The 25,894-nt window shown below is 46.4% G+C and overlaps 1 protein-coding gene across 1 annotated transcript in view; it reads left to right on the forward strand.

The window, feature by feature from the left end:
* Nucleotides 1–25,894, forward strand: part of MAP3K11 (mitogen-activated protein kinase kinase kinase 11) — a 41,818-nt gene that overhangs the window by 11,202 nt on the left and 4,722 nt on the right. The window contains exons 2-8 of the mRNA XM_048514627.1: nt 12,328–12,508; nt 14,940–15,088; nt 17,985–18,160; nt 18,943–19,183; nt 19,517–19,630; nt 22,155–22,281; nt 23,973–24,064. Of these exons, the coding sequence (XP_048370584.1) occupies nt 12,328–12,508; nt 14,940–15,088; nt 17,985–18,160; nt 18,943–19,183; nt 19,517–19,630; nt 22,155–22,281; nt 23,973–24,064 (1,080 nt within the window). The remainder of the gene's footprint in view (nt 1–12,327; nt 12,509–14,939; nt 15,089–17,984; nt 18,161–18,942; nt 19,184–19,516; nt 19,631–22,154; nt 22,282–23,972; nt 24,065–25,894) is intronic.

Genomic DNA, 25,894 nt, shown 5'->3' on the forward strand with positions numbered 1-25,894 from the left:
TGGGGGGTGGCAAGCTGGGGAACTGGGAGGGGAAGGTGAGATATGAAGAGTGAGGTCAAGGGTACCGTGACGTTGAAAAGGTTGGAAAACACTGGTGTAAACACCTCCCTCAGGGATATTGAATAACTTGTGTGCACTGGATCAGCAAATCCGTGGGGCTCTTGGAAAGCTGTGGCTGTCAGCATGATAATATAGCATTATTCCAAAGAGGGCTTCCCTTCTGTTGAATGCGGGGGAGGGGAGAGTGTTGTTCACCAGCCTCACTTAAACAATGACCCGGTCCGGTGGGCCTGGCCAGTGGCTTCCTCTAAGCAGCTTCCTGTTAGCTGTTACTCAGGCTTCCTCCCTGCCTGGACCGGCGGGGGGGGGGGGGGGGGGAAGGGGGGAGGGGGGAGGGCAAGGGAGAGAAAAGTCTGGGTCCCAGAACCCCAACAAATTGGGGTAGGAAAGAGGCCGCCACGCGGTTCTGCCAGGGGAGCCCCTTCCCTGTGGACTACCCTCCCCACAGCCTGTCAGAACAATGGACCGATTCTCCTGCCAGCTTCGAACACAATGGGGTGCTCAGTGACGCAGAGTCCCTGGGAAATGTTTGAGTCGCCTACGGGTCACGGGGCTGAGATGCAGTTGGGGGGGGGGGGTGGAGGAAGGCGGCAGCTAGGATGGCAAAGAGATTTCTGCTTTGGTGCCAGGCTTAAGCATGCCATGTTGCCTAACAGAGGAAGTGGTCAAGTCTTGGAGGGGGGGGGGATGCTAGTTAGGACTTAGGGGGAGGTGTTGGAAGAGGAATTCCCCTCCATGGTCTCTCTTGGACCTAAGTTAATGGCAGTAGTGGGGTCTTTTCGGTCTTTCAGAGGAGGCTGTAGGACTTAACTTCAGTCAGGGCTCATCCTGTGTCTGATTCCAAATGTTGGAAAGATTGCCTTTGAGTATGTGCCAAGTGCCTTTGCTGAGTCATCATATCCTGTTCTCCCGTACCTGAGATTACAGACTGGGGTTTCTTGGTCAGAGAGGCTGTCTTCTTGGAAGGTAACTGCCGAAGACAAAGCCTGCAACTTCCTTTCTCCCTTCCGACATGAAATTTCCGTCTCACAAGTCTTTGTTTTGCTGAGTTCACTCAGTCTGGCAGTACAATTTTAGCATACGTTGGACTCCAGAGGCACACTAGAGAGAAGCGACCGAGATCTCTGCCCTGGAAAGGTTACAGTTTATGCTAGGCAAGACAAGTTGGGGTGGAGGGACTGGCAGATACTCGAGATGAAGGGAGTTTCAGGAATAGGAAAGGTGAGGCTAGGATCGTCTGTGAAAGAGAAAGGGAAACAGCTTGCTGGATGGATATGGAGAAATAGCCCTAGGTTTAAGAAGAGGTAGGGCAAAACTGAAGCAGCAAGAGCACAGGAAGAATTTATTCATTTAGATATTTTTATCCCTCTTCTCCCCCTAATTTAGGCTTACAATATTGTTCCCCCTTCCTCCTTTTTATTCTCACAATAGCCTCCTTCTAAGGTACGTTAGACTGAATGGGAGTGGCTGGTCCAAGGTCACCCATTGAGTATGGATCTGTACCTGGGTCTCTCTGATCGTAGTCCAACACTATAACCACTATGCTGTGCTCAAAGGAAAGGTAAGGGGGCTGGAGAACATGGTCTTCAGCAAGGAAGACCTGCCCCAAATTCCAGTAATACAAGTTTGGTAGTAGCTGCTCAGTGGTATCTTCAGGGTCAGCATTTTGGACAGAAATTTAAGGCTGACAAGCTCAACTTCCCAACAGAGGCGTAGCTAGGGAAAATGGAGCCCGGTGCAAAATCTGAGTTTTGCTGGCTCTCCCCTCCATGTTTGTTCGTGGTTTTTTTGTATTTTTTAGTGTTTTTTCAGTTTTAGGCATGCAGGGGGCGCAGTTTTTAGGTTAGCAGCATCAAAATGTCAGGGTATCTTTAGGAGACTATCCTGGTGATACCAGCCAGGTTTGGTGAAGTTTGGTTCAGGGGGTCCAAAGTTATGGACTCTCAAAGGTGTAGCCCCCATCTCCTATTAGCTTCCATTGGAAACAACAGGGGATGGGGGCACCCCTTTGGAAGCCCATAACTTTGGACCTCCTGAACCAAACCTCACCCAACTTGGGTGGTATCATCAGGAGAGTCCCCCGAAAACTCCCTGAAATTTTGGTGCTGATAAAAACTGCGCCCTCTGCAGGCCAAAAACTGAAAAACACTAAAAAATAAAAAAAAAACTGACATTTTTGCTGTCTCCCCAGGTGCGTGCCCGGTGCAACGCGCGCACCCCTGTCCCCTTGTAGCTCCGCCTCTGCCTCCCAGTTCAGTGTTCATTGCCATCTTAAAGGGAACTCATGTAGAATTAATACCATTAAGTCCAAAGCCTAACATTACCTAGGTGATCCACTGTAGTTACTCGCTGATGAGAAACTGATCCATCTGCACACGATCCATCTGCACTACCTTTAGGGGTATTTTTGTATGATTCAGGACTGAGTTATGCCACCAAAAACGGGTGTAGATTGAAACCTTAGTTCTAAGATACAGGCCTTGGTGATCCTAGTCCCGTGGTGGCGAACCTTTGGCACTCCAGATGTTATGGAGTACAATTCCCACCAGCCCCTGCCAGCATGGCCAATTGGAGTGCCAAAGGTTCGCCACCACTGTCCTAGTCTGAAGGCCTTAAATTTGAGGACTAGTGCCTTGAAGGTAGCACAGGAGCCTGTAGGAATCCAAAGACAATGGATTCCAAAGAGAAGGGGAGACAGAACTATAACAGCAAAGAGAGAAAGATGAGGCTAGGAAAGGCACTCTGGGAGATTCAGCTTTACAAGCGGTACTCTAAATCTCCCTCTTTTGGGATGGAGTGGGTCAACTTGGGAGTGCCAGACCTGGATTCTCTCTCTAAATGCAACTGAGTAAGTTAGAGCAAGGGAGTGTGTCTCCTTCTGTCTCACCCTGGCATAGTTTCCATTATCTGTGTGCCAAGAGTATGGCGGAAGCTTGACAGAGTAGCCAAGAACTGCAGTACAGGAAACCCTTCTAGCACCAGGGAGGTGCTGATGAAGGCAACTTTTCAGGGGACTGTCATAGCTCAATGGACTGATCCTCAAGATGCAGACAGAGGCTGTGTTTGGATGGTTGCTAGGCGCTATGGTTCAGTTTGGGATTCCCTCTTGGAATGTAATGTTCTCCCACAGATCCCTTCAATCCATGTGTGTTTGCAAGTTCCTCATTGGCACTCGATTCCCAGGTGCGTGAAGTTTGGATTGGGACCACGATGTTCAAGGAAAAGGGGCATCAACCCCCTCCCAGTATAACTCTCCACACCTGAAATGATCCTGGGACGGCAGCTATTTGACTTGTAGGACTTGTGTACATTCTAATTCTAATTTGGAAAACCCGGTTTGATTCCCCACTCCTCCACCTGAGTGGCAGAGGCTTATCTGGTGAACCAGATGTGTTTCCACATTCCTACATTCCTTCTGGGTGACCTTGGGCTAGTCCCAGTTCTTCAAAACTCTCTCAGTCCCACCTACCTCACAAGGTGTCTGTTGTGGGGAGAGGAATGGAAAGGAGCTTGTAAGCTACCTTGAGTCTCCTTACAGGAGAGAAAGGTGGGGTATAAATCCAAACTCCTCCTCCTCCTTCTCCTCCTGCTGCTGCTGCTGCTGCTGCTGCTGCTGCTATACATGAAGGTTTCCTCATAGGGAAAAATAGTGCTTCCCCAGTGCTATTCCAGGCCAGGAAAATAACATGGGGGGCAGGCCTTCCCCCCCGCCCCCATGCCACAGTCCCCATTTGAATCAGGCCTGCATGCATCTGGAATTTCAGTCCCTAGAGCAGAACTTCAGGTGCACACCTGGGAAGACTCAAGGAAAACATAATATGCACTTAAGCCTTCTTTCTGTGTCCCCAGAAACTGTTATATGGCCACTGTCCTTCCCATGTCTGTCAAAAAGGGGAAGAGTCAAAGTTTCATCTGGGGAGAAATCCTCCCTTAAATCATTCCCTCTGGCCCACAGGCCTTTCCTCCCAAGCTCAGATGCTTTGGGCTATTGCCAGTGGCAAAGGTTGCCTATGCCCAGAGGCACTTTGCCAGGAGCCTGAAACCTCGGTGATGAAAACAGCCAGTGGGGCTGAGTCCTGGCACAGAACCCGCAAAGCTGGAGGAGGAAACCTCCCTCAAACCTGCACAAAAAAACCTTCTAAAAACAAAAATACTCTGTGAAATCTTGGGCAACCTCTAAAAAGGTAGATGGGCTCGTTTCCTAGATAAGCCATTCCAAAAAAGGGCCAATGTCAGCCCTAGAATCTGTGAGAGCCCCTCTGAGTGTTTTCAAAGTGCCTTTTCTTGTGCCTGTCTTTGAAATTCACTGTTGTTCCTTCAGAGGAGGAGAATTCCGAGAAGGTTGTGAAGAAAAAGTTAAATATTTCCTCTGCTCAGGAATAAGTCCTCTGCTCAGGGTATAGTCCAGGGGTGTCCAACTCTGGCGCTTCAGATGTTCACGGACTACAATTCCCAGCAGGGGCTGATGGGAATTGTAGTCCACAAACATCTGAAGTGCCAGAGTTGGATACCCCTGGTATAGTCTGTTAGCAAAGTTGCTGGCAGAGTTGCTACCTGCCCCCCCCCCCTTCCCCCACAGCCTCCGAACAGGATGTGATGTCAGGCTCAAGGCTATCCAGACAGTTAAGGTTGGGCCACATTTATTGCATGTGGAGCTGACTTCCAGGTATGGGTGTGTCTTGCCTTCACTGTGTACACAAACTTGTCTCCTCGCTGTTCTGGTAAAATGTTTTTCCTTCCGTGGGAGCTCATTTCAGAGCTGTCTTTGCACAAGAATCCACAATAGGCATTGCACTGGAACAGAAACTCCTGGATTTTGCAAGTGAAACCCATTGAGAAGCAGGAGTCTTATTTGTGTATACCTTCCTCCAAAAAACATTCCTAGTTTTCAAATGTGAGGTTTTTTGTGCCGTTCCATGCCTATGTAACTAGTCAGGCTGCACAAACAAGTGTCAGATCAAGGGCAAAATCCAATGTTCCCCGGACAATTGAAGGAAAATAACAACAAAGCAGTCTATGAAGTTTTACAGGGCAGCAGTTGCCAGTATGACTGGCCGGAACAGCACGGCCCAGGGGCTGAAGGAGCAAATCCTACCAAGTGTACATTTTTCATAGGCATTCTTGTACCTGTGGAGGAGGAAAAAGACAAGCAATAAATGTTTTAAACAAATGTATGTGAACCACTCCTTTAATGCGACCAGCCCAAATTAAAATGGTTCCGAATGCCTCAGCTCAATTATTGCCAGGGGCTAGCCAACCGGAATACATCTTTAAAACAGCTGCACTGGCTTCTAGGTTGTTTCTGAGTCCAGTTCCAGCTGCTGGTTATAACTTTTAAAGTGGGGTGCTGTGTGGTTTCCGGGCTGTATGGCCATGTTCTAGCAGCATTCTCTCCTGACGTTTCGCTGGCATCTTCAGATCCTCTGAAGATGCCAGCCACAGATGCAGGCGAAACGTCAGGAGAGAATGCTGCTAGAACATGGCCATACAGCCCGGAAACCACACAGCACCCCAGTGATTCCGGCCGTGAAAGCCTTCGACAATACATTAAACTTTTAAAGTCCTTCACAGCCACTTAGTTGAAGGACAATCTCTCCCCAAATACAGTCCTTTAGCTGACATTTCTGGCTTGCTCACCTGTCATCTGCTAGAGCAGGGATGTCCAACTCTCCCCCCACCCCAGATGTTCGTGGACTGTGATTTATAGTCCAAGGCAGGGGCTGATGGGAATAGTTGGGGCTGATGGGAATAGTACTCCATGAACATTTGGAGGGCCAGAGTTGGACACTCCTGTGCTGGAGCCTGCTCCTTCTCTACAGTGGTGGTCACCTTGTGGAACAGGCTTCTGGAAGGGTATGGCACCATCTTTAGCAATTTTTAGGGGATGCTTTTGCAAGGGCTTGTAATAGGGTTTTGGCTATAGGCATTTTCTTGGGAGGAGTGCAAATGAAGTTTTCCAGTCCTTTGTATATTTTAAAGTTTTGGAATGTTGAGCCACAAGGGAAAGGTGGGATATAAATACCTTCAGTAAACAAATAAATCCAGCTCCTTTGCATGTAGAATTGGGCAGGTACCAATTTGTTGCTGCAGTTTCCTTACCCCGGTTAAGAGATCTCTTGGCCTGTCTCAGTATGTTTCTGTCTGCTGTTCCTCCAAGGAACTCTGGGTGGTGTACCTGGTTCTTCCCCCTCCCCCATTTTATCCTCACAGCAAACTGCAAAGTGGGTTGCGATTGCCTAGGTCCGTGGTGGCGAACCTATGGCTCTCCAGATGTTCATGGACTACAATTCCATGATGGGAATTGTAGTCCATGAACATCTGGAGTGCCATAGGTTCGCCACTACTGGCCTAGGTACATGTTGGGAATTGTAGTCCATGAACATCTGGAGTGCCATAGGTTCACCACTATTGGCCTAGGTACATGATGGGAATTGTAGTCCATGAACATCTGGAGTGCCATAGGTTCGCCACTACTGGCCTAGGTACATGATGGGAATTGTAGTCCATGAACATCTGGAGCGCCATAGGTTCGCCACTTCTGGCCTAGGTACACCCAACCAGCTTGCAAAGCACAGTGGGGATTAGGGTCAGGTCACTGGCTTATGAGTTTGCTCCCTCTCCCTCCCTCTTCTTTGCCTTCACCTTTCTCCCCATAAACTGCGCTTTTCATTTCATCCGCATTTGTGATAACGTCAGGCCACTGAAACCAAAGTTTGAAATAGGTGTGGGTTATCTATTCTGTTCAAACAACTTGGGTTTCAAACTTGGGGCAGTTCTAATTAATCTTTGTGGTGGTTTGCACCAGTATACATGTTCCAGGAAATAGTGATTAAAGCAAAGAAGGGCAGAGGGTGTGAGGAGAGGAATTTTTGCCAGATAGGAGAAGAGAGGTGGTTAAAGGATTGGCCATACACCAGAGCTTGGAGAAAAATCAGCATTTCTGCCCGCCCATGTGAATCTATCCTTTACTAAGACAGACCAGACCATTGATTTGTGAAGACCAGTTTTGGGTTTTTTTAACTGGAAGCTGCTTTTCAGAGTCTGAGGTGGTGGAGGTCTTTTACATCATCTCCCACCCAAAATTTGGAGATGCCAGGGACTGAACTTGGGACCCTTTGCACACAAAGCAGATGCTGTACCACTCAGCCACAATTCCTTCGCTCTGCTTTGTAGATTCCAGACTCCCGAGTGACTGAGGAGGAATGCCTCTCAAGAGTTTCAGTTGATTTCCCAATAGCTAGCAGAAGCAAGTTGACGCGTTTTGTAGCACGCACCATGCTCCTAATGCCCCTTCTTTAAGCTGAGTTCTGAGCCCCCTTCAACCATTGAAGAAGTTTTTTTAGGTCTTCTTTTAAGTAACTGCTGAATTTCTGTAGTATTATAGTGCTCTCGGGGAAAGCAATGGCAAACTACCCCACAAAAACGGCTTGCCTATGAAATCACTGCTTGCAGTGGTACCCCAGGGTCAAACACAACTGAAGGGGGAACTTTACCTTTATAGTGCTCTATTCTCACAATGTACTAGTTCCTCTGAATTCCAGATTTTACTAAAAAGAAATCTCTAGCCATTTTCATTGCAGAAGTGTAAAGGGCATATATCTCTGCAGTTAAAAAAAAACCTAGAAAAGTGCTTTGTAAAAAAATGAAAGCTAGACATAACAGAGGAACTAGCAAGTCATGGCACAAGATCATTATGATGCTATACCAATCTATTAATCTATTATGATGCTATAGCAATCACTTAAAAGAAAAAGGGAAATTGTGCCAGTGTGGGCAGGATCTTTAAAAAAAAATCACTTCTCATCCACAGAGTGTACAGACATGCTTTCAGTGTGATCTTTCCACAATCTAGCCATAATTCTTCACATTTCTTTTTAAAGTTTTAAACTTTATTGAAGAACTTAAACAACAGCATTTTAACAAATCAAGTCTGAACAAATGAGACAAGACAAGACAAAAGAAGAATCACGAAATTAATATGAATACTGATTGACCAGAAAATAATACAATTACGTAAATATAGTTGATTAGGTAGTCTAATCAGAACATTGTCTACATCTCTTCTTCCCCCTCCCTTTAACCCCACTCTATCTGTTCCCCCCTGTCCCTCCCTTTACCCCATGAGGATAAAGAACTTCACCAGCCAGTAAATTAAGAAGTTACTATCTTAAATTTCTACAAAAGATGACTTTACATTTGCATGAAACAGTATCTTCACAGATATTTTGTTCTCCCTTGACTTCTTTACTGTCATCCTGTTTTCCAAATCTTCCGCAGCCCATTGCCCTGTATTCATCCTGTTCCTGCATTTCCCCCCCATTTTCCTGCAGTCTTTCTCAAACCTGGTTTGTTCCAATCTGTTTGAAAAGCTTGCAGCCTTTTGACACCATGTTAATGGTGCTGTGTATTTGTGATTTTAATCATAGGTATTCGTGTTAATGTAGCTCTGTATGGCTAGGGTAGTTGAAGAAATAGATGTATTGCTTTTTAATTGGGAACTAATGCCAATTTTAGCTTATAGCTCTGCTTTGATAATTTTATTTGAGCAATCAGATACATGTCTGAGTATACCTGTTGTTTAACTTCAGTAAACTTAAGAAACTACTGGATGTAATCCCATGGTTGGGAATACTGAAAGAGTGCATGATAGATGGGAGTTTCTTAAAAGTGAGATCTTGAAGGCCCAATTTAAAACAGTTCCAATTAAGAGGAAAAATGGGAGGTATCTAAGGAAACCCAGGGTGGATATTTAAAAAACTTTCAACTGAACTAAGATTTAAAAGGGACATGTACAAAAAATGAAAAGGGGAAATCACCAAAGAGGAATTCAATTAAATTAAAAGAGGAATTTAATTAAATAGCCGGGATTTGTGGGGAGAAAGTCAGAAAAGCTAAAGATCACAATGAGCTCGGGCTTGCCAGAGAAGTTAAAAACATTGTTAAAAGGCTTTTTTGGTTATGCCTGTAGCAAAAGGAAGACAATGATAGGGTAACTGCATGGAGAAGATGACAAAATGCTAACAGGGGTCGGAGAAAAGGCAGAACTACTCAACCTTGGTCCTCTCCCAAAAGGAAAACATTGCTCAACCAGGGGAAAATGGAACAGAAGATATAGAAGGGCAAATTCAGCACAGAATGAATAAAGAGATAGTACAGGAATACTACGCTATTTTAAATGAATTAAAATCTCCACAGCCTGATGAACTACATCCAGGGCATTAACAGAACTGGCAGAAGTAATCTTAGAACTACTTGCTGTAATCTTTGAGAACTCGTGGAGAACAGGAGAAGTCCCAGCAGACTGAAGGAGGGCTAATGTTCTCCCCATCATCAAAAAGAAAAAAGAGGACCCGAACAATTGCCACCCAGTCAGCCTGACATCAATACCAGGAAAGATTCTAGAGCAGATAATTAAACAGACAGTCTGTAAGCACTTTGAAGGGAATACTGTGATTACTAAAAGTCAGCATGACTTTCTCAAAAACAGGTCATGCTAGACTAATCTTATCTCTTTTTTGATAGTGACAAGCTTGGTATATGAAAGGAATGCATGGATGTAGCATACCATTTTAGTAGAAGAAGAAGAAGAGTTTGGATTTATATCCCCCCTTTCTCTCCTGCAGGAGACTCAAAGGGGCTGACAATCTCCTTGCCCTTCCCCCCTCACAACAAACACCCTGTGAGGTAGGTGGGGCTGAGAGAGCTCCGAGAAGCTGTGACTAGGCCAAGGTCACCCAGCTGGCGTGTGTGGGAGTGCCCAGGCTAATCTGAATTCCCCAGATAAGCCTCCACAGCTCAGGCGGCAGAGCTGGGAATCAAACCCGGTTCCTCCAGATTAGATACACGAGTTCTTAACCTCCTACGCCACAAGTTCCCCATGATAGTGTTGCAAGCAAGCTAGTAAAATAGCTAGTAAAATGTGGTCTGGACAATTCTACTGTTAGATGTATTTGTAATTGGTTGACTGACCAAACTCAAAGGGTGCTCACCAATGGCTCATCTTCATCCTGGAGAGAAGTAACTAGTGAGGTTCCGCAGGGTTCTGTCCTGGCCCCAGTGCTATTCAATATTTTTATCAATGACTTGGATGATGAACTAGAGGGCATGCTAATCAGATTTGCAGACGACAACAAATTAGGAGGGGTAGCTATTAGCCCAGAGGACAGGGTCAAAATTCTGGGAGTCTTAGTAGACCACAAACTGAACATGAGTCAGCAGTGTGATGCTGCAGCCAAAAAAGCCATAAGGAGCTAATCAGCCTTTCTGCATGTAGATTCCTATCAGAGAAGATCTTAGCTGAGATACCTGCATGCATGCAGGGCTTGAAAACTTTACGTAGCATTCTACCAGTCAGCCAAACCTGATTTGTCTAACTTTGTGTGTTTGTTTAAGTTTGATAAATGTGACATCTGATTTTATTGTGTGTGTTTTCTCTTTAATCATAACACCTATATTTACTTGTCATTAGGGTTTATTATAATAAAAGCAAGTTAGACTTGCTTTTGGTGCAAATAGGAAAATCAGTAACTCAGACAATAAGTTCTCTTCTTTTGTACATTCTGGGTAAAAAATTGGGCACCAAAAGCCCAGTATTTTCTTGGGCTATAAGAAATATGTCTCTCCTAGAGAGTCTGTCTTTGAGCCAGTTAGAAACGTGGCAAGTGTTAAAACTTATGAGGAAAGCTCTCAGAGGGCTGATTGGTGCAGATCCCTAAACTGGGTGTGAATTACATAAATGGTCACAACAGGAAGATGTGAATTTTTACAAGTACCTTCCACACTGGCACCAGTCTCCTTATCTCAGTCCTCAGTGGCTACTAGCTTTTCTGATTAAAATAAACTTTCATATACAGAGGCATCTAACCTCTGAACGCCAGAGCTAGAAGGCAGGATCAGGAAGGCTTTGGCCTCTATGCTTGCCCGTTGACCTTCTAGGGTAACGTGTTGGCCACCGTGTGAAACAGGATTCTTGATTAGATGGACCTCTGGACTCTTCTTATGTTCTTATGGAAGCCATTTCCCATCTGATTGGCAGGACTTAAAAACAAATTGGTAATCATTAGATCATCACTACAGCACTGTAATGATCTGTTTCAACAGTGTACTAGTTCTCAATTTTAATTTTTAAACAGTTAGCGTTTTTCTCTGTGGAGTTTTAAGGGGGAAGGCACTGGCTACTCATTTCTCCTTATGACTTCACAGTGAAAAGGGCTAGAGACTTACATTTTTTAAATGACAAATGGTGGGAGTGAGTACCTTGTTGCAACAGGTTGTTGTGTTATAGTGCTACAGCAATCTAGCAATTGGTGATTTTTTAAAAATCTCACTGGCAGTGAGAGAAAAAAATTATAGCCCTAGTCAGGCTAGGGGCTAGGGCAAAAAAAGTATGAGGAAAACTTTCATGTGGGTGTTCCGTTGCATCTGTGACTTCCTCTGTCTTTGCATCAGTAGCAAGAGTTCCCTGGAGAATTGTCTTTATGTTAAAGTTGCCAAGTTTGAAAAAGGTCAGTGTAAAGCAGAAGAAAACACAGGGAGTGGGTGTTTATGGGGAGATTGTCATGCTTCCCAGCCCCCCCCCAAATTCCTCACTCCAGTTTGAATGTGAAATTAGAGCAAACGGAAATTATTTTCCACATTGGGGAGTTGTTTGGTTTCCGGGCTGTATGGCTGTGTTCTAGTAGCATTTTCTCCTGACATTTCGCCTGCATCTGTGGCTGGCATCTTCAGAGGATCCTCTAGCCACAAATGCAGGCAAAACGTCAGGAGAAAATGCTACTGGAACACAGCCACACAGCCCGGAAACCTGACAACACCCCAGTGATTCCGGCCGTGAAAGCCTTTGACATTTTCCACATTGCTTGCTATTTGCAGTAACAAAGTCTTAGTGACAGATTGCATTCAGACTTGTCTTGAATTGTGGTTCAATAAAAATGTGCAGTAGCTCTGAATGTGCCAGTCTTGCTTGCATGCCCGATTTCTCTCCTGTTCTCCGTGGGGACAGCATGATGAAGGAACCATGGCTTAACACTAACCCCAGTCAGCCAAAATATTTGAAGGCAGCCCCGTAACTAAGCAGGAGCTCTCCTGCTGCTTCCCTTGCAAGTCAAGATTCTTTGGTTGGGGTTCTGGCTTATCAAGGGAGAGGGAGAAAGTCTCAATAAATTGTAGAGGGAATCTCCTGTTATTCTTTCTTGGACTTCCCAGCTTCTTTCCCTGACTCTGCTCAAATCCTATGACTGAATGTCTCTGTCTCTTCCTCTCTTCCAGTCTTGCTGGCTGAATGTGTGGACGATGGAGATGTGAGCGGGAAGACGTTGAAGATTACCGATTTTGGGCTGGCCCGTGAATGGCACAAGACCACCAAGATGAGCACGGCGGGTACCTATGCCTGGATGGCACCTGAAGTGATCAAAAGCTCCACTTTCTCCCGAGGCAGCGACATCTGGAGGTGAGGGGGAGGGGCCCTGCTCCAGGCACGTCCTCCTGTTTTGGGACCATAATGTTAAGGGGGCAAGAAAAGGCAGGACACGCACACATACATGGAAGCAGATCCCCCAGTTCCCACTGAGTCTCTGAGCCTGCTTCCCCTTCCCACTGACATTCATAAAGTAAACCTCTTAAGCATAAGCATAAGCATTTTATTGTCATTGTGCACGCACAACGAAATTTACAGCAGCAGTCCTCGATGCACACAGTTTCAGACTCATACATCATCCTCACTTTCCCCTTCCTCCACCCATCCCTACACAGCCCCAAATACATCAATATGAAGCAGCGGAGTTTAGCCTAGCCACAGCTCTAGAGTAGAAGCTGTCTCTAAGCCTCTTTGTCCTAGTTCTGAGGGCCCCTGTAGTCATTCGCCAGATGGTAACAGTTTAAAAAAAGAGAGTGTGCTGGATGAGAATGGTCCAGAATATTTTGGGCTTTATTTAGGGCTTCGGGAATTATAGATTTCTTCCAAGGATGGAAGAGGGCAGCCGATAATCTTTTGTGCAGTAGTGATCACCCTCCTTTGGAGCTTCTTCCTATTCGCTTCACTGTGCAACTGGAGAACCATACACAGATGCAGGTTAGGACACTCTCTATAGCAATACGGTAAAAGGACACCTCAGAAGTTTTCCATCTAGTTGTTAGTTTCCTTAAAAGTCTCAGAAAGTACAGTCCCTTGTTGGGCTTTCTTAACCACCGCAGTCTGTAATTTCCAGGTCAAGTCCTCTTTAATCATAACGCTTCAGAAATTTAAAACTAGCTACCCGGCCTAATTTGATCTCCATTTATAGTCAAGGGCTGGACTTCTGAGCTATTCCTTCTATAGTCCACTATGAGCTCCTTTGTCTTGTTAGTGTTAAGAACTAGGTTATTTTCCCTGCACCATGAGAGAGCAGTCGGTCCACTTCTTATTCTCGATAGGCAGACCTCATCCCCTCCAGAGATGAGCCCCACCACCGTTGTGTCATCAGCAAATTTGATAATGGTGTTACTATGATAGACAGGAGTACAGTCATATGTATAAAGGGTGAACAGTAAAGGACTCAACATTACAGCCCTGTATGCCCATATTTAGAGTAAGAACTGAGGAAACCCGATTTCCCAGTCTAACCCTCTGGGAACGTCCAGACAAGAAGTCCCTAATCCACAAACAGATTGAATGTGAGAGTCCAAGATCCACGAAGCTTGGCCACCAGTCTTTGTGGCGAGATTGTATTAAATGCGGAACTAAAGTCCGCAAAGAGCATTCGCACATAATTCCCCTGATGTTCCAGATGCGTCAAAGCAGTGTGGAGGCTAATGGCAATGGCGTCCTCCGTAGATCTATTAGTCCGATATGCGAACTGATGTTTATCAAATGTATCTGGAAGGCAAGAACTAATATGCCTATTAGGACTCACAAAACTCTTCAATGGGCAAATTAAAAGAAGAACTAAACTTTTATACATGTGGGAGAGGGGTATGTGTGTGTGATATATGCATTGCGTGTGCCTATGCACACCAGAGAACATGCTGGGACCCAATGTCCAAAAAGTTTTGCTTTGCTGATACACAAAATAAGGAACGTTGAAGTGACCCATCAGTGGATTGTCGAAGGCTTTCATGGCTGCAATCGATTAGCTGTTGTGGGTTTTCTGGGCTGTGTGGCCGTAGTCTGGCAGTTTTAGCTCCATACTCCACACTCCTCTGAAGATGCCAGCCATAGATTTGGATGAACATTAGGAGCTGAAACTACCTGACCATAGCCACACAGCCCAAAAAACTCACAACAGCTAGTTGACCCATCAATCCTGATCTCAGTCATTGTCAACAGTGAGGTACCAGTAGGCTACATGGAACTCACTGACACCTATTCTGGTCCAACCAAGTGTTTTTAGGAAATGGTTGGAGCCCAGCAGAGTTTCTGATTGGCGACGGGGGATCTGATTGACTGTGTAAATTACAATTACTTTGTTTCAGTGGTTGCTTCAATAGCGTTGGTTTTATTATCTCTCATTTCTCTTTCCTGGTGTATTTTTAAAATTATATCTGTTTTCTGTGTGATTGGTTCTGTCTCCTGTGACAGCTGCCACCCTGTGGCAGAATTTTAACGGTGGCCACAGACTCAAAAAGTTGGAAACCCTTGGTCTCTGGTGCATAGAAAGGAAATCAGTTTTGTTCCCTAAAATCTGTGACTCACAGAATTAATAGGCCAAGGATCTTGACCAGCCTAAATGACGAAAAAGATCTGCAAAAAGATAGTGAGTACGTCGCACAATAAGAAATGTTGGCGCCTTGTGGTTTTTCCTAAATGAGGGTGGGGTCTCATTGGTCAGGGAGCCAGAGTCCCATGCATCTCCCCCTGATATGCCGGAATTTCACGAATTCTCTGTATGTCTCTTCCCTTCCAGTTACGGGGTCCTTCTTTGGGAGCTTCTCACAGGAGAAGTCCCGTATCGGGGCATAGATGGGCTTGCTGTGGCCTATGGTGTTGCCGTTAACAAGCTGACACTACCCATTCCATCCACTTGCCCGGAACCCTTCGCACGCCTCATGGCAGGTAAGAGGACCATGGAGGGAGGCAAAACTTGGGACTGTGCTGAGAGCCGAGTTGTGCTTTCCGACGGGAGGGAGGCGGAGCAAATGTTATGGACTTCAGTTCCCATCACCCCCTGCCAGCATGATGCTGGCAGGGGATGATGGGAACTGTAGTCCATAACATCTGGAGAGCCGTGAGTTTGACACCTGTGGTTTAGAGGATCCTACAAGTCCTGTAGGGAGCAGACATAAACCAGCATTATGACTTCCTAGGAAGCTGGGTTAAAAAGGAGTGTCATTTCATGTTATAAATATATGTGTACTTATGCATTCTTTATTATAATTGCAAATATTGTTAAATACATCAATGCTGTCCTTACTACATTTATCCCAACTGCTAGATTGCTGTAGCACTATAACACAACAACTCTGGAGGAGTGACATTCACATACCCTAATAAATAAATCATAAATGTCTTCACCCATTTTTATTATTTCCATTTTAATTGGGGCATTACTTTTTAATTTGTTTTTAAATATTCACATTTTACAAGAGGCCCTGTGGGCAAAGCCATGACTGATTCCTTCCATATCATTGTCTGTGAACCTAACGACAGGTTTATTCTGGGTCCTGTTGACCAGACATGCACTGGGAGTTCCATGCTGAAACTTTTTCAGGTACTAATTTGAAGGGGGCTTGTGCCTTCTCCTCCAGGACCAGGTGCTGGTATCAACCTTTTAAAGCCCTATGTGGCTTGGGATCAGCATAATTTAAGGACCATCTACATCCATTCAACCCTCTTTGAGCACTACCTTTATCTTCTGAGGGTGTCCCAAAGCTGACTGATGCAGTTTTGGGGTGTGTCAACAGAGGCAAAACAATGAGATGTCACAGTCCCACTGTACACTGTGTGCAGTTCCGGAGGCCTCACTTCAAGAAGGATGTGAACAGAATGGGCAGAGGAAAGTGACGAGGATGATCAGGGCCCTGCAGACCAAGCCCTACGAGAAAAGGCTGAAGGACTTGGGAATGTTTAGACTGGAGAAGAGGAGATTGGGAGAGGGGACATTATTGTTCTCATTAAGTATTTTAAACTTAATGTCAGTTAAAGGAGGGCAGGCTCATGATTACTGGCGAAAAGGTGCTAGCTCAGTGGTGGCGAACCTTTTCGAGACCGAGTGCCCAAATTGCAACCCAAAACCCACTTATTTATTGCAAAGTGCCGACACGGTAATTTAACTTGAATACTGAGGTTTTTGTTTAGAAAAAACGGTTGGCTCCGAGGTGTGCGTTACTCAGGAGTAAGCTTGGTGGTAGTTGGTGGCTTTGCTTTGAAGCAACTGTGCAACTCTTCCAATGGGTGAATCATGACCCCAGGAGGGTTTACTCAGAAGCAAGCCCCATTGCCAGCAACCGAGCTTACTCCCAGGTAAAGGATCACGCTTTAGTTCTTCGCATGAAAATCAGTGAGGTTTAACAGCTCTTAACAGGGTTACCTACACTACTTCCACAAAACTATGTCTTAGCTTTAATGCTAATAATTGAGCTCAGCGGCCCAGGCCAGCCTAGATGTGTGGAGGGGGCACTCTGTTTGCGCGTTCCCACAGAGAGGGCTCTGAGTGCCACCTCTGGCACCCGTGCCATAGGTTCGCCATCACTGTACTAGCTGGATGTTATGGGAAAAAATTACAGTAAGAGTAGCTCAGCAAAGGAATTGGCTGTCTAGAGAGGTGGTGAGCTCCCTGCTCACTGGCAGTCTTCAAGCAGGATAGAATCATAGAGTTGGAAGAATCAAGTCTAATCCCTGCAATGCAGAAACACATAATCAAATGACAAAGTGGGGATTTGAACCCAAACTGCAAGGCCACCAATCATGCATCTCGGAAACACACACTGCACATGTTCCTTTAAGCGGGGTGGGGGTGGGGGGTGGGGGTGTCACCATCTTGTCTAAAAGGCACAACAGGTGGATTTTCAGCTTCAGTACATACATACCAGGACCTGGGCAAACTCTGATACGCGGATTCTGTGGCTAAAGATCTACCGGTATTTTTTACACCAGGATTACACCTGTAGGCACCATGGCACTAACACCTTTCTGGGTGCTTGCCAAGTGTTTCTAGAAAGTGGGTGGTGCTTTTTCCCACAAGACATCTGATTGGCCACTGGAGATTTGATTGGTTGTGCAGATTTTTTAAAATGTAGCTGCTGCCACAGCACAAGGATCTTCACTGTGTGACTGAAAGTAAGCTGCAGCTGCCATTTTGTGAGTGGCTCCGCCTACTGAGGCAGTTGTTTTTGGCAATTATTTTGTGGCTTTCCCACCACATAAATTGTGTCAGGATTACAGAGGTGCCCGCAGGTTAAAAAAAAAACATATAAACTCCGTTGTGAATCTTTCAGGTGTTAGAGTTCGAGTGGCACAGTAGTTATAGTGTCAGATTAGGACCTGGAAAGCCCAGGTTCGAATCTGTAAAGCTTCCTGGGTGACCCAGTCACTCACTCTTGATCGACCTCACAGGGTTGTTGTGAAGACAAAATGAGTGAGGGGAAACCTTGTGCACTGCCTTGAGCTCCTTGGAGGAAGGATGGGATAAAAATGTAGAGATGGGTACAGTGGAGGATGTCATCAGGCAATGCAAACGTTGTACTATGAATTAGATGGTAAAATTGAAAAGAAACCACAGGGGGAGTAAGCCCAGAAAAATTAGCCTCGCTTTTTTACTGTCTCATGCTGGTTTTAAGCTAGCAAGAAGACTATCATATCTGTGTCCTCTACAGCGCCTGTTACCTTCTGGGTACCAAATGCATCATAGCAAGCCAGACCGGGGTGGGGGGTGGGGTGTTGCTATAGTATGTTCCGAGTGGGTCACCCCCTGGTGTTGACGCTTTATGTTCTATTTCCCACTTTTCACCAGAGTGCTGGGAACAGGACCCTCATCGGCGCCCCAGCTTTTCATGCATCCTGTCCCAGCTCACGGTTCTGGAGGCTCAAGTTCTCCACGATTTGCCTCAGGAGTCCTTCCACTCTATGCAGGATGACTGGAAAGTGGAGATCCAGAACATGTTTGACGAACTGCGTGCCAGAGAAAAGGTGAGGAAGAGAGAATAGCATCAGACCTATTGCCTCTTCATTGTGCTGGACAATGGATGTGTATTTTGGATAGATATAATATTTTTAAGAATATCACTCTATCAGTCCCTGAACCCCTTGCCTGCCACTGCTCCTTACAACTATTGCAGTGCTACAGAATATTCAAAAACACTGAACATGTTCTAGCCAACAGTGCCAGCCACACAATGCTAAAAGGCAGTCAGCTTCTGTAATAAAAGGTGATGATAACTTTGATTGGGTCCAAAATCTTGCATGGCGGCATGCAGACAGAAGGAATTATGTGGGAGGCCTGGACAGACAGGAAGCTCTGAAGAGGAAGAGTTTGGGTTTAAATCCCATCTTTCTCTCCTGTAAGGAGACTCAAGGTGGCTGACAAGCTCCTTTCCCTCCCTCTCCCCACAACAGACACCTTGTGAGGCAGGTGAGGCTGAGAGAGTTCCGAAGAACTGTGACTAGCCCAGCAGGGATGTAGGAGTGCAGAAACACATCTGGTTCACCAGATAAGCCTCTGCCACTCAAGTGGAGGAGTGGGGAATCAAACCCAGTTCTCCAGAATAGAATTCACCTGCTCTTAACCACTACACCACGCTGGCTCTCAGAAATGCTTCTAGGAAACCGAGGGATCCTGGTCAGCAGGGGAGATCTCCAGGTCTTAAACATCTCATTGCAGAAACAAAGTACCACTAACCCCAGCTTCTCAGAGTCCAGCTTCTCTTCTTGTTGCTCAGTCCTTATGTGCCCCCATCCTCTGTTTTCCTCAGGAGCTTCTGAGCCGGGAGGAGGAGCTGAAGCAAGCCGCTCTGAAACAGAAGTCTCAGGAGGAATTTCTGCGCCAGCGAGAGCACGAGCTAGCCCAGTGGGAGCTGGAGGTTTTTGAGCGCGAACTGAGCCTCCTCATCCAGCAAATGAACCGGGAACGGCCTCACGTGAAGAAGCGGAAGGGGACCTTCAAGAGGAACAAGCTGAAAGGGAGGGATAGCGAGCGCATCAGCATGCCCCTCGGTATGACCCTTGTGGGGAAAGATTGTGGCGCTGTGTTTGGTGATGGGGTTGAGAAGATGAAAGTTGACACTTTGCAGCAGCTAAGCAGGGTCAGCCCCGGTTAGTACTTAGATGGGGGTCTACTGAGGAACTCCAGGGATGCCGCATAGAGACTGGCAATGGGGAATGTCCGCTTTTGCCTCTTGCCTTGAAAGCTGAGGGGTTGCCACAAGTCAGCAATAGACCACATATCCCACCACAGGAGTCTTGACTGGATTCATCTCCCTTTTCGCTCCGTGCTCTTTTGGGCAGGGGGCTGTGACTGGATTGTGACGTCTCTTTCTCTCCTCTCAGATTTTAAGCACTGCATCACAGTGCAAGCTTCTCCTGGTTTGGACAAGAGGAAGGACTTCTTTGAGGTGGGGGCTGGTGGCTCCCCCACTTTCCCTCGATTCCGAGCTATCCAATGTGAGTGATGTTTTATTTGGACCTGGGAGGTGGCTGGGGTGAGGAGGGGGGGATGGAGAAGTACTCCGTGCCTTGTCGTTGGCCCTCCAGATTAATCAGATGGGCACTGTGTGAGACAGCATGCAGGATTAGATAGACCACTGGTCTCATCCAGCAGGGCTCTTCTTCTGTTTTTATGAAGTTGAAATCCTGAGAGTTAGGTAGTTACATCACAGGAAGTTGCATATGTGTTTGGGGGCGGTATAAAAGTGGAATGAATGAATGAATGAATGAATGAATGAATGAATGAATGAATGAATGAATGAATGAATGAATGAATAAATAAATAAATAAATGACTCTAAGGTATTGAGCAGTATCGTTTATTGATGAGGCATCAAAGCCCCAAAGCTTGGCAAAGCCAGTTCTCACAAACCTGGCTTTTGCCATCCCCTTTATCCCATTGCAAGTCTGCCCAGCACCACCACCCCGCTTTCCCAAGTTGTGAAAAACTGTCCCCGGAGCTGAGGCACCTCACGGTCGGCAACAGATAGAAAGAGAAAGCCACGTGGCTTTCTGCCCCCTGAGATAATGGATGCAGCTCTGTTTCCCATGGGACCCATGGATGCAGCTCTGTTTCCCATGGGACCCAGGTATCAGGGGAAGCCTAGTTATCTACAAAGCATGTGAAGCCATAAAGTAAAACTCAAGGAAGGAATGCTCCAGATGGCAGTGATAACATATAGCAGGCTGGTTACATATATCTTTTAGCAGCATTGATTTGTTTTAAGCAGTTACATTGAGTTAGGAATTCATCTCAGTTACATAGATATGATCCCCGTGACAACATGGCCCCACTTCTTTTTCTCAGTTTGATGTACTAAACTTTCTATAGGAATTAACCAGTCTCTGACATAATAATTGCCTACTGTTAAGAAAGCCTGTTTTGAAATGATCACGTCAACGAGAGAAAAAGACCATCAGAATTTGTAAGGTTTTCTCAGAATGAACTTGGGGATGTGAGGGGGACACTAGCTTAGGTCTAAAGTATTCACCGCTGTTGTATCAAGAAATATGCGCAAATATCCCAACAGCTGAGGGGAAGAGAATTAGCAATAGAATGTGGACCAGCAGAGCTGCTCACCTCAAAAAGAACCTCGAGTGAGACAGTTTGAGTGCTTATTAGCAGTGTCTTCTTCACCAGTCAGTGAGGTGCAAAGATATGTCCATGTTAATAAAGTCAGCTGAAATGCTATTGTGCCACAGAAATTTGATTCACTGCCCCTAATACAGGAAAAGCGATTTCCACGGAAATTCAGATTTTGAACTGGTTATGGTGGGTTTTCTGGGCTGTGTGGCTGTGGCCTGGTGGATCTTGTTCCTAACGTTTCGCCTGCATCTATGGCCAGCATCTTCAGAGGTGTATCACAGAGAGACACAGTGTGTAACAGGCTTCCCTCTGTGATACACCTCTGAAGATGCCGGCCACAGATGCAGGCGAAACGTTAGGAACAAGATCCACCAGACCACAGCCACACAGCCCAGCAAACCCACCACAACCAGTTGAATCTAGCCATTAAAGCCTTTGACAATACATCAGATTTTGAAGCTTTCTGTTTTACAGATGCCACCGTTGAGGAAAGTTGCAACCTACATTCATGGGAAGTGCAAGTTAAATGTACACTTTTCTGGTTAGGCAAAAATAAACAGTTGTCATGGGTCTATGCCTATGATGTCACATATTCGCTTACCATAATGCTCCGTAGCCACAGCAGAATGACAGTGGCATCCTGTCCGAATATTCCTTGGCAATGCCAGTGTTGTTGGCATTGTTTCCTTTCCTTTTGTAAAACCATGAGCGACTGACAACTGCAGATTCTCATCAGCAGGTCAAAAATGGACTAAAACAACGGAACTTCTTCTTCACCGTGATAGAAGCACACTCAGCCCTGCACCCCAGCAAATTACACTGAAGTCAGGGTGACTTGGAATTAGTTGCAGCTAAGCCTCAAAATATTACATTTTCTTCCATGAGCATCTGCAAATACTTTTCTTTCGTTTTCCAAATCAGCTGCTGGGACTGCTGTTTCCAAGGGAAACATGATGCCTGGGTGAGGGTGTGAGGGGAGAGATGTTTCCTCCCAAGAAACATTTCTCTTTGGGTGAAATGTTAGGAACAAATGCTACCAGACCTCAGCCACGCAGAAAACCCACAACGTCCAGTGCAGGCAGGAGTACATTTTCCACAGAGGCGCATAAAAATGACTTGAGAGTGGTGACCTTTTTAGTGTGGGGAAAAGAACAAGGAGTAAAAGGGCTCCCCCTTTCTCCCCTTAAGTCATAAATGGGGTTGCCAAAAGCCCAGAGAAAAAAATGTCTTGTCCCTTTAACAGAGGCTCAATGGGGTGTTGTTTATTTACCAGGTTATGTGGTTTTCCTTTATGACATTTTCATGCTGCCCATTTTCATGCACTAATCAGTGTTAGACTAATTTATCTTGGTGCATAGACATGGCATTCAACGCACTTAACTCCTTTTCCACCTAGTGGGCCCAAGTGAAAACGATCAGAATTGGGGGCGTCAGTCACCCCGTCGAGTGGAGGAGGCCTGGAATGGCCGCACTAAGAGTCCCAATTCCCCCAAGCCGTGGGAGAGCACGACACAGAATGGAAGGTAGGGGATATATTTTCTATGTCCTGAAAATTGTCAGGTACACTGTTCTGTCGCAGAGGGTGGCCTTCACTGTGAGATGGTCTTGTGCTGAAGTGGTAACTGTGTTCCTGTCCCCACTTTGGAGACCAGGTTGTATATTTGCGGTGGGGCAGGGGCGGGGGAGAGGCCAGCAGCCACTTTGTATTTTGGCTTCACTTTGAATGGGAGATGTGGCAGGGATTTTGTTGTAGCAGGAGAGGCAGGAGGATGGTTCCATCTTGCCTTTTTGCATCATCAGCTTGTGCTATGATGTCAGAACAGGATACTCAGAGCATAAATTGGTGAGATGGTGTTCCTTTGAGGATGTTCAGAGTGCATTTCCTTCACCTCTGAGCCAACATTACTTCATTCCCCATCCACCCATTTGATGTCAGGTCTTCCAGGGCATGGCTTCCAGACTGATTTGGAGGCTATCACCAACCTACCCCACTCTGGGAACCAACAGCCCTATCCGTGTGTGTGTGGGGGGGGGGGGGGAATACATCCCTGGGAGTGGTGCAGCGGCCATGTAGGCAGATTCACCCTCATCGGGTCACTTACCCTGGTGGAGGGGCAATCCTGCTGGCATGTAGCCACTGCCGCCCGGCACAGAAATGCGGTGCAGGATGCTGCAGTAGCATTCCTGTGCCGCTGATGCAGCAGGGCAGTCCAGGGGCATGGCCAGGAGAGGGGCCAACTGTAGTTAGTTCCCTCCAGGCTGTTTGCCGACGTACGTCAGCGTTGAACGCTTCATACCTAAGCCACCAAAAATAGTGGCTTGAATCCAAAAGCCCTGTAGAGGCTGGTGGGTGGGGAGGAGGCCTTTTCTTTTTTCACCTAGTGGGCCACACCTCCAGGAAGCCTCTGTTGAAGCGATGGTGCGGCGCAGTTGTGGTGCCTGCCTCATAGATGGGGCTGTAAGTCAGAAAGAGAAGATGTAGAGAACCAAATTTCTGGCTTCCTTGCTTAGCCTTGAGAGTGGTTGGGTGGTAGAACCCCTGGACATTCTAATCCAGGGGTGCCCAACTCTGGTGTCCCAGATGTTCATGGACTACGATTCCCATCAGTCCTTGCCAGCATGGCCAATTGGCAAGGACTGATGGGAATTGTAGTCCATGAACATCTGGGACACCAGAGTTGGGCACCCCTGTTCTGATCCTTATTCACTTCTCTGGACTGGGAAGGAAGCCTAGAACAAGAACAGAGGAAGCTGCCTTCTGCTGAGAGAGAGGATTGGTCTATCAAGGACAGCATTGCCTACTCTGACTGGCAGTGGCTCTCCAAGGTCTTAAGCTGAAGTCTTCCACATTCCCTACTATATGATTCTTTTAACTGGAGATGCTGGGGATTGAACCCATGCAAAGCAGAAGGGCTGTCCCTGAGCCATATGGCCCCTCCCCATTTCCCAGGTCATCACTTCCAAAAGGAAACACTGAATGGGTGAGGGAGCTGGACAGAAGCATTTCTGGATTCTCTGTTATGCCCATAATGCATCTTCCCCAGAACTGCTCCCAAAATTCCTGATGTAACTAAAGGGGGAAGAGAAAGGCCCACTGTGGCACTGATGCCCATAGACCATCTGTGCATGGTCAGGCGTCATCTGTGCAAGTGGGCAAGGGATGTGCAATGTCCCTGAATGCATTGTGAAGCCTTGCTTGTCCATCTGTCCCCAGGAGGAGGTCACGGCTGGAAGAAACTACCTGGTATATGGAGCCTGAAGCACCAAATCCTCCCACACAGATTCAGACCCAGCTCAGTCAGAATGGTGAGTCCCTTCCTGCTATCCCTTCCTTTTTTTTTTCAGGTGGTTTGCATGCTTTGGGAGTGTTTGCAGAGATGAATCCGGTATGTTGGAGTTCCCAGTGAAGAAAGGAATCACTCAGGATCTTCCTGCAGCTACTGTGTGTGTGTCATGACCTGGATGGCCCAGGAACTAAGCAGGGCCAGCCCTGGTTCATATTCGGAGGTGGGGCTGCCAAGGAAATCCAGGGTTACTGTGCAGAGGCAGGCAATGGCAAGCCACCTCTGATGGTTTCTTGCCTAGAAAACCCTCTGGGGTTACCATAAGTCAGCTGAGACTTGAAAGCACTCACCTCCACCACCCCCACCAAGTATATCTGTGGACCCTCATGCAAAAGAGGAGAGCTCAAGGAAGGCCTTGAGTTCTGACAGTGCTGTGGGGCTGAAGTCACCCTTTTCCCTCATGCACAATTTGCTCCAGTTAAATTCCCAGCAATGAACTAATTCCTTCATTAGCTCCAGCTGGTGCCCACAATGCGGTTTGGAGCCCGGGGGTTATACTGAACTCTTTTTCAGGATTGTCGTGGCAAAAAGAGCTATTTCACGGTATCCTTATGAAATGATGCAGGGTGTGGAGAAAGTGGACAGCAAGAACTTTTCCTTCCTCCTTTGGGAAAAGTAGGAACCTTGGAAGCCGCTGGGGAAATTTGGCAGGCAGTAGACTCAAGATGGGTTAAAAAAAAGCAGGGTTCTTCACATAATGCATAATGAACCGTATAGAACAGGGAGTTCTGATGGGCCCAAGTTTAGATGGCTTTAAACAAGGGTTAGACAAACTCATGCAGGATAGATCCATCAACAGCCATTTGCTGTGGTGGAAAAATAGAACCTGCATATTCTGAGGCAGTGTGCCTGTGAGTACCACTTGATGAGGAGATGAAGAATAATTTGGATTTATGCCCCACTTTTCTCTCCTGTAAGGAGACTCAAGGCGGCTTACAAACTCCTTTCCTCTCCCCACAACAAACATCTTGTGAGGCAGGTGAGGCTGAGAGAGTTCTGAAGAACTGTGACTAGCCCAAGGTCACCCAGCAGGAATGTAGGAGTGCGGAAACACATCTGGTTCACCAGATAAGCCTCTGCCACTCAGGTGGAGGAGTGAGGAATTAAACCCGTTTCTCCAGGTTAGAATCCACCTGCTCCTAACCACTACATCATACTGACTCTCAAGAGAAATAAGAGGCTTCAGCCTCTGCTCCTGTTTGTAGTCTTTCCTGGGACACCAGGTTGGCCTCTGAAAAACAGAATGCTTCACTAAATGGACCATATGTCTGATCTGGTTAGATCTATTTAGGTTTGCATGAAAAATAATCTGATTGCTGGAAGAGCCACTTGGCCTTATTTCCTGCTTGTGAGCTTCTTTGCATCATCTGATTGGTTGCTGGTAGAAACAGGATGCCGGACAAAATGGATCTTATGCCCAATTCAGCAAGGCTGTTCTCACTTGTCCTGTATGCATTTATTTCCCCAGAAGGCAAAGAAAATACTTTATGAGGCCATCTTAATATAGGAACTGAACACCAGCCCCTTAGATTCCTTTTCCTGCTGCTGTGTTTTGAAGCCTCTTGGTTAGGCAAGAAACTTGACCTGGCCCACATTTGTAACTTTTAACACACAAATGTGCAGAAAAGGGTCAGGGTTGCTTTTCCCAATTTGGAGAGGAGTGTCAACACTATCCGATGCTAACAGGGAACCAGGTCTCAGCAGGAGAGCCTCTGCATTGCCTGCAGAAGGTAACTGGTTCAATCCCCAGCGTCTCCAGTTAGAAGCAAGGGTGCTCTGATTCAGACAAGCT

This window comes from Sphaerodactylus townsendi, linkage group LG01 (genome assembly GCF_021028975.2).
Source record: "Sphaerodactylus townsendi isolate TG3544 linkage group LG01, MPM_Stown_v2.3, whole genome shotgun sequence".
Lineage (NCBI taxonomy): Eukaryota > Metazoa > Chordata > Lepidosauria > Squamata > Sphaerodactylidae > Sphaerodactylus > Sphaerodactylus townsendi.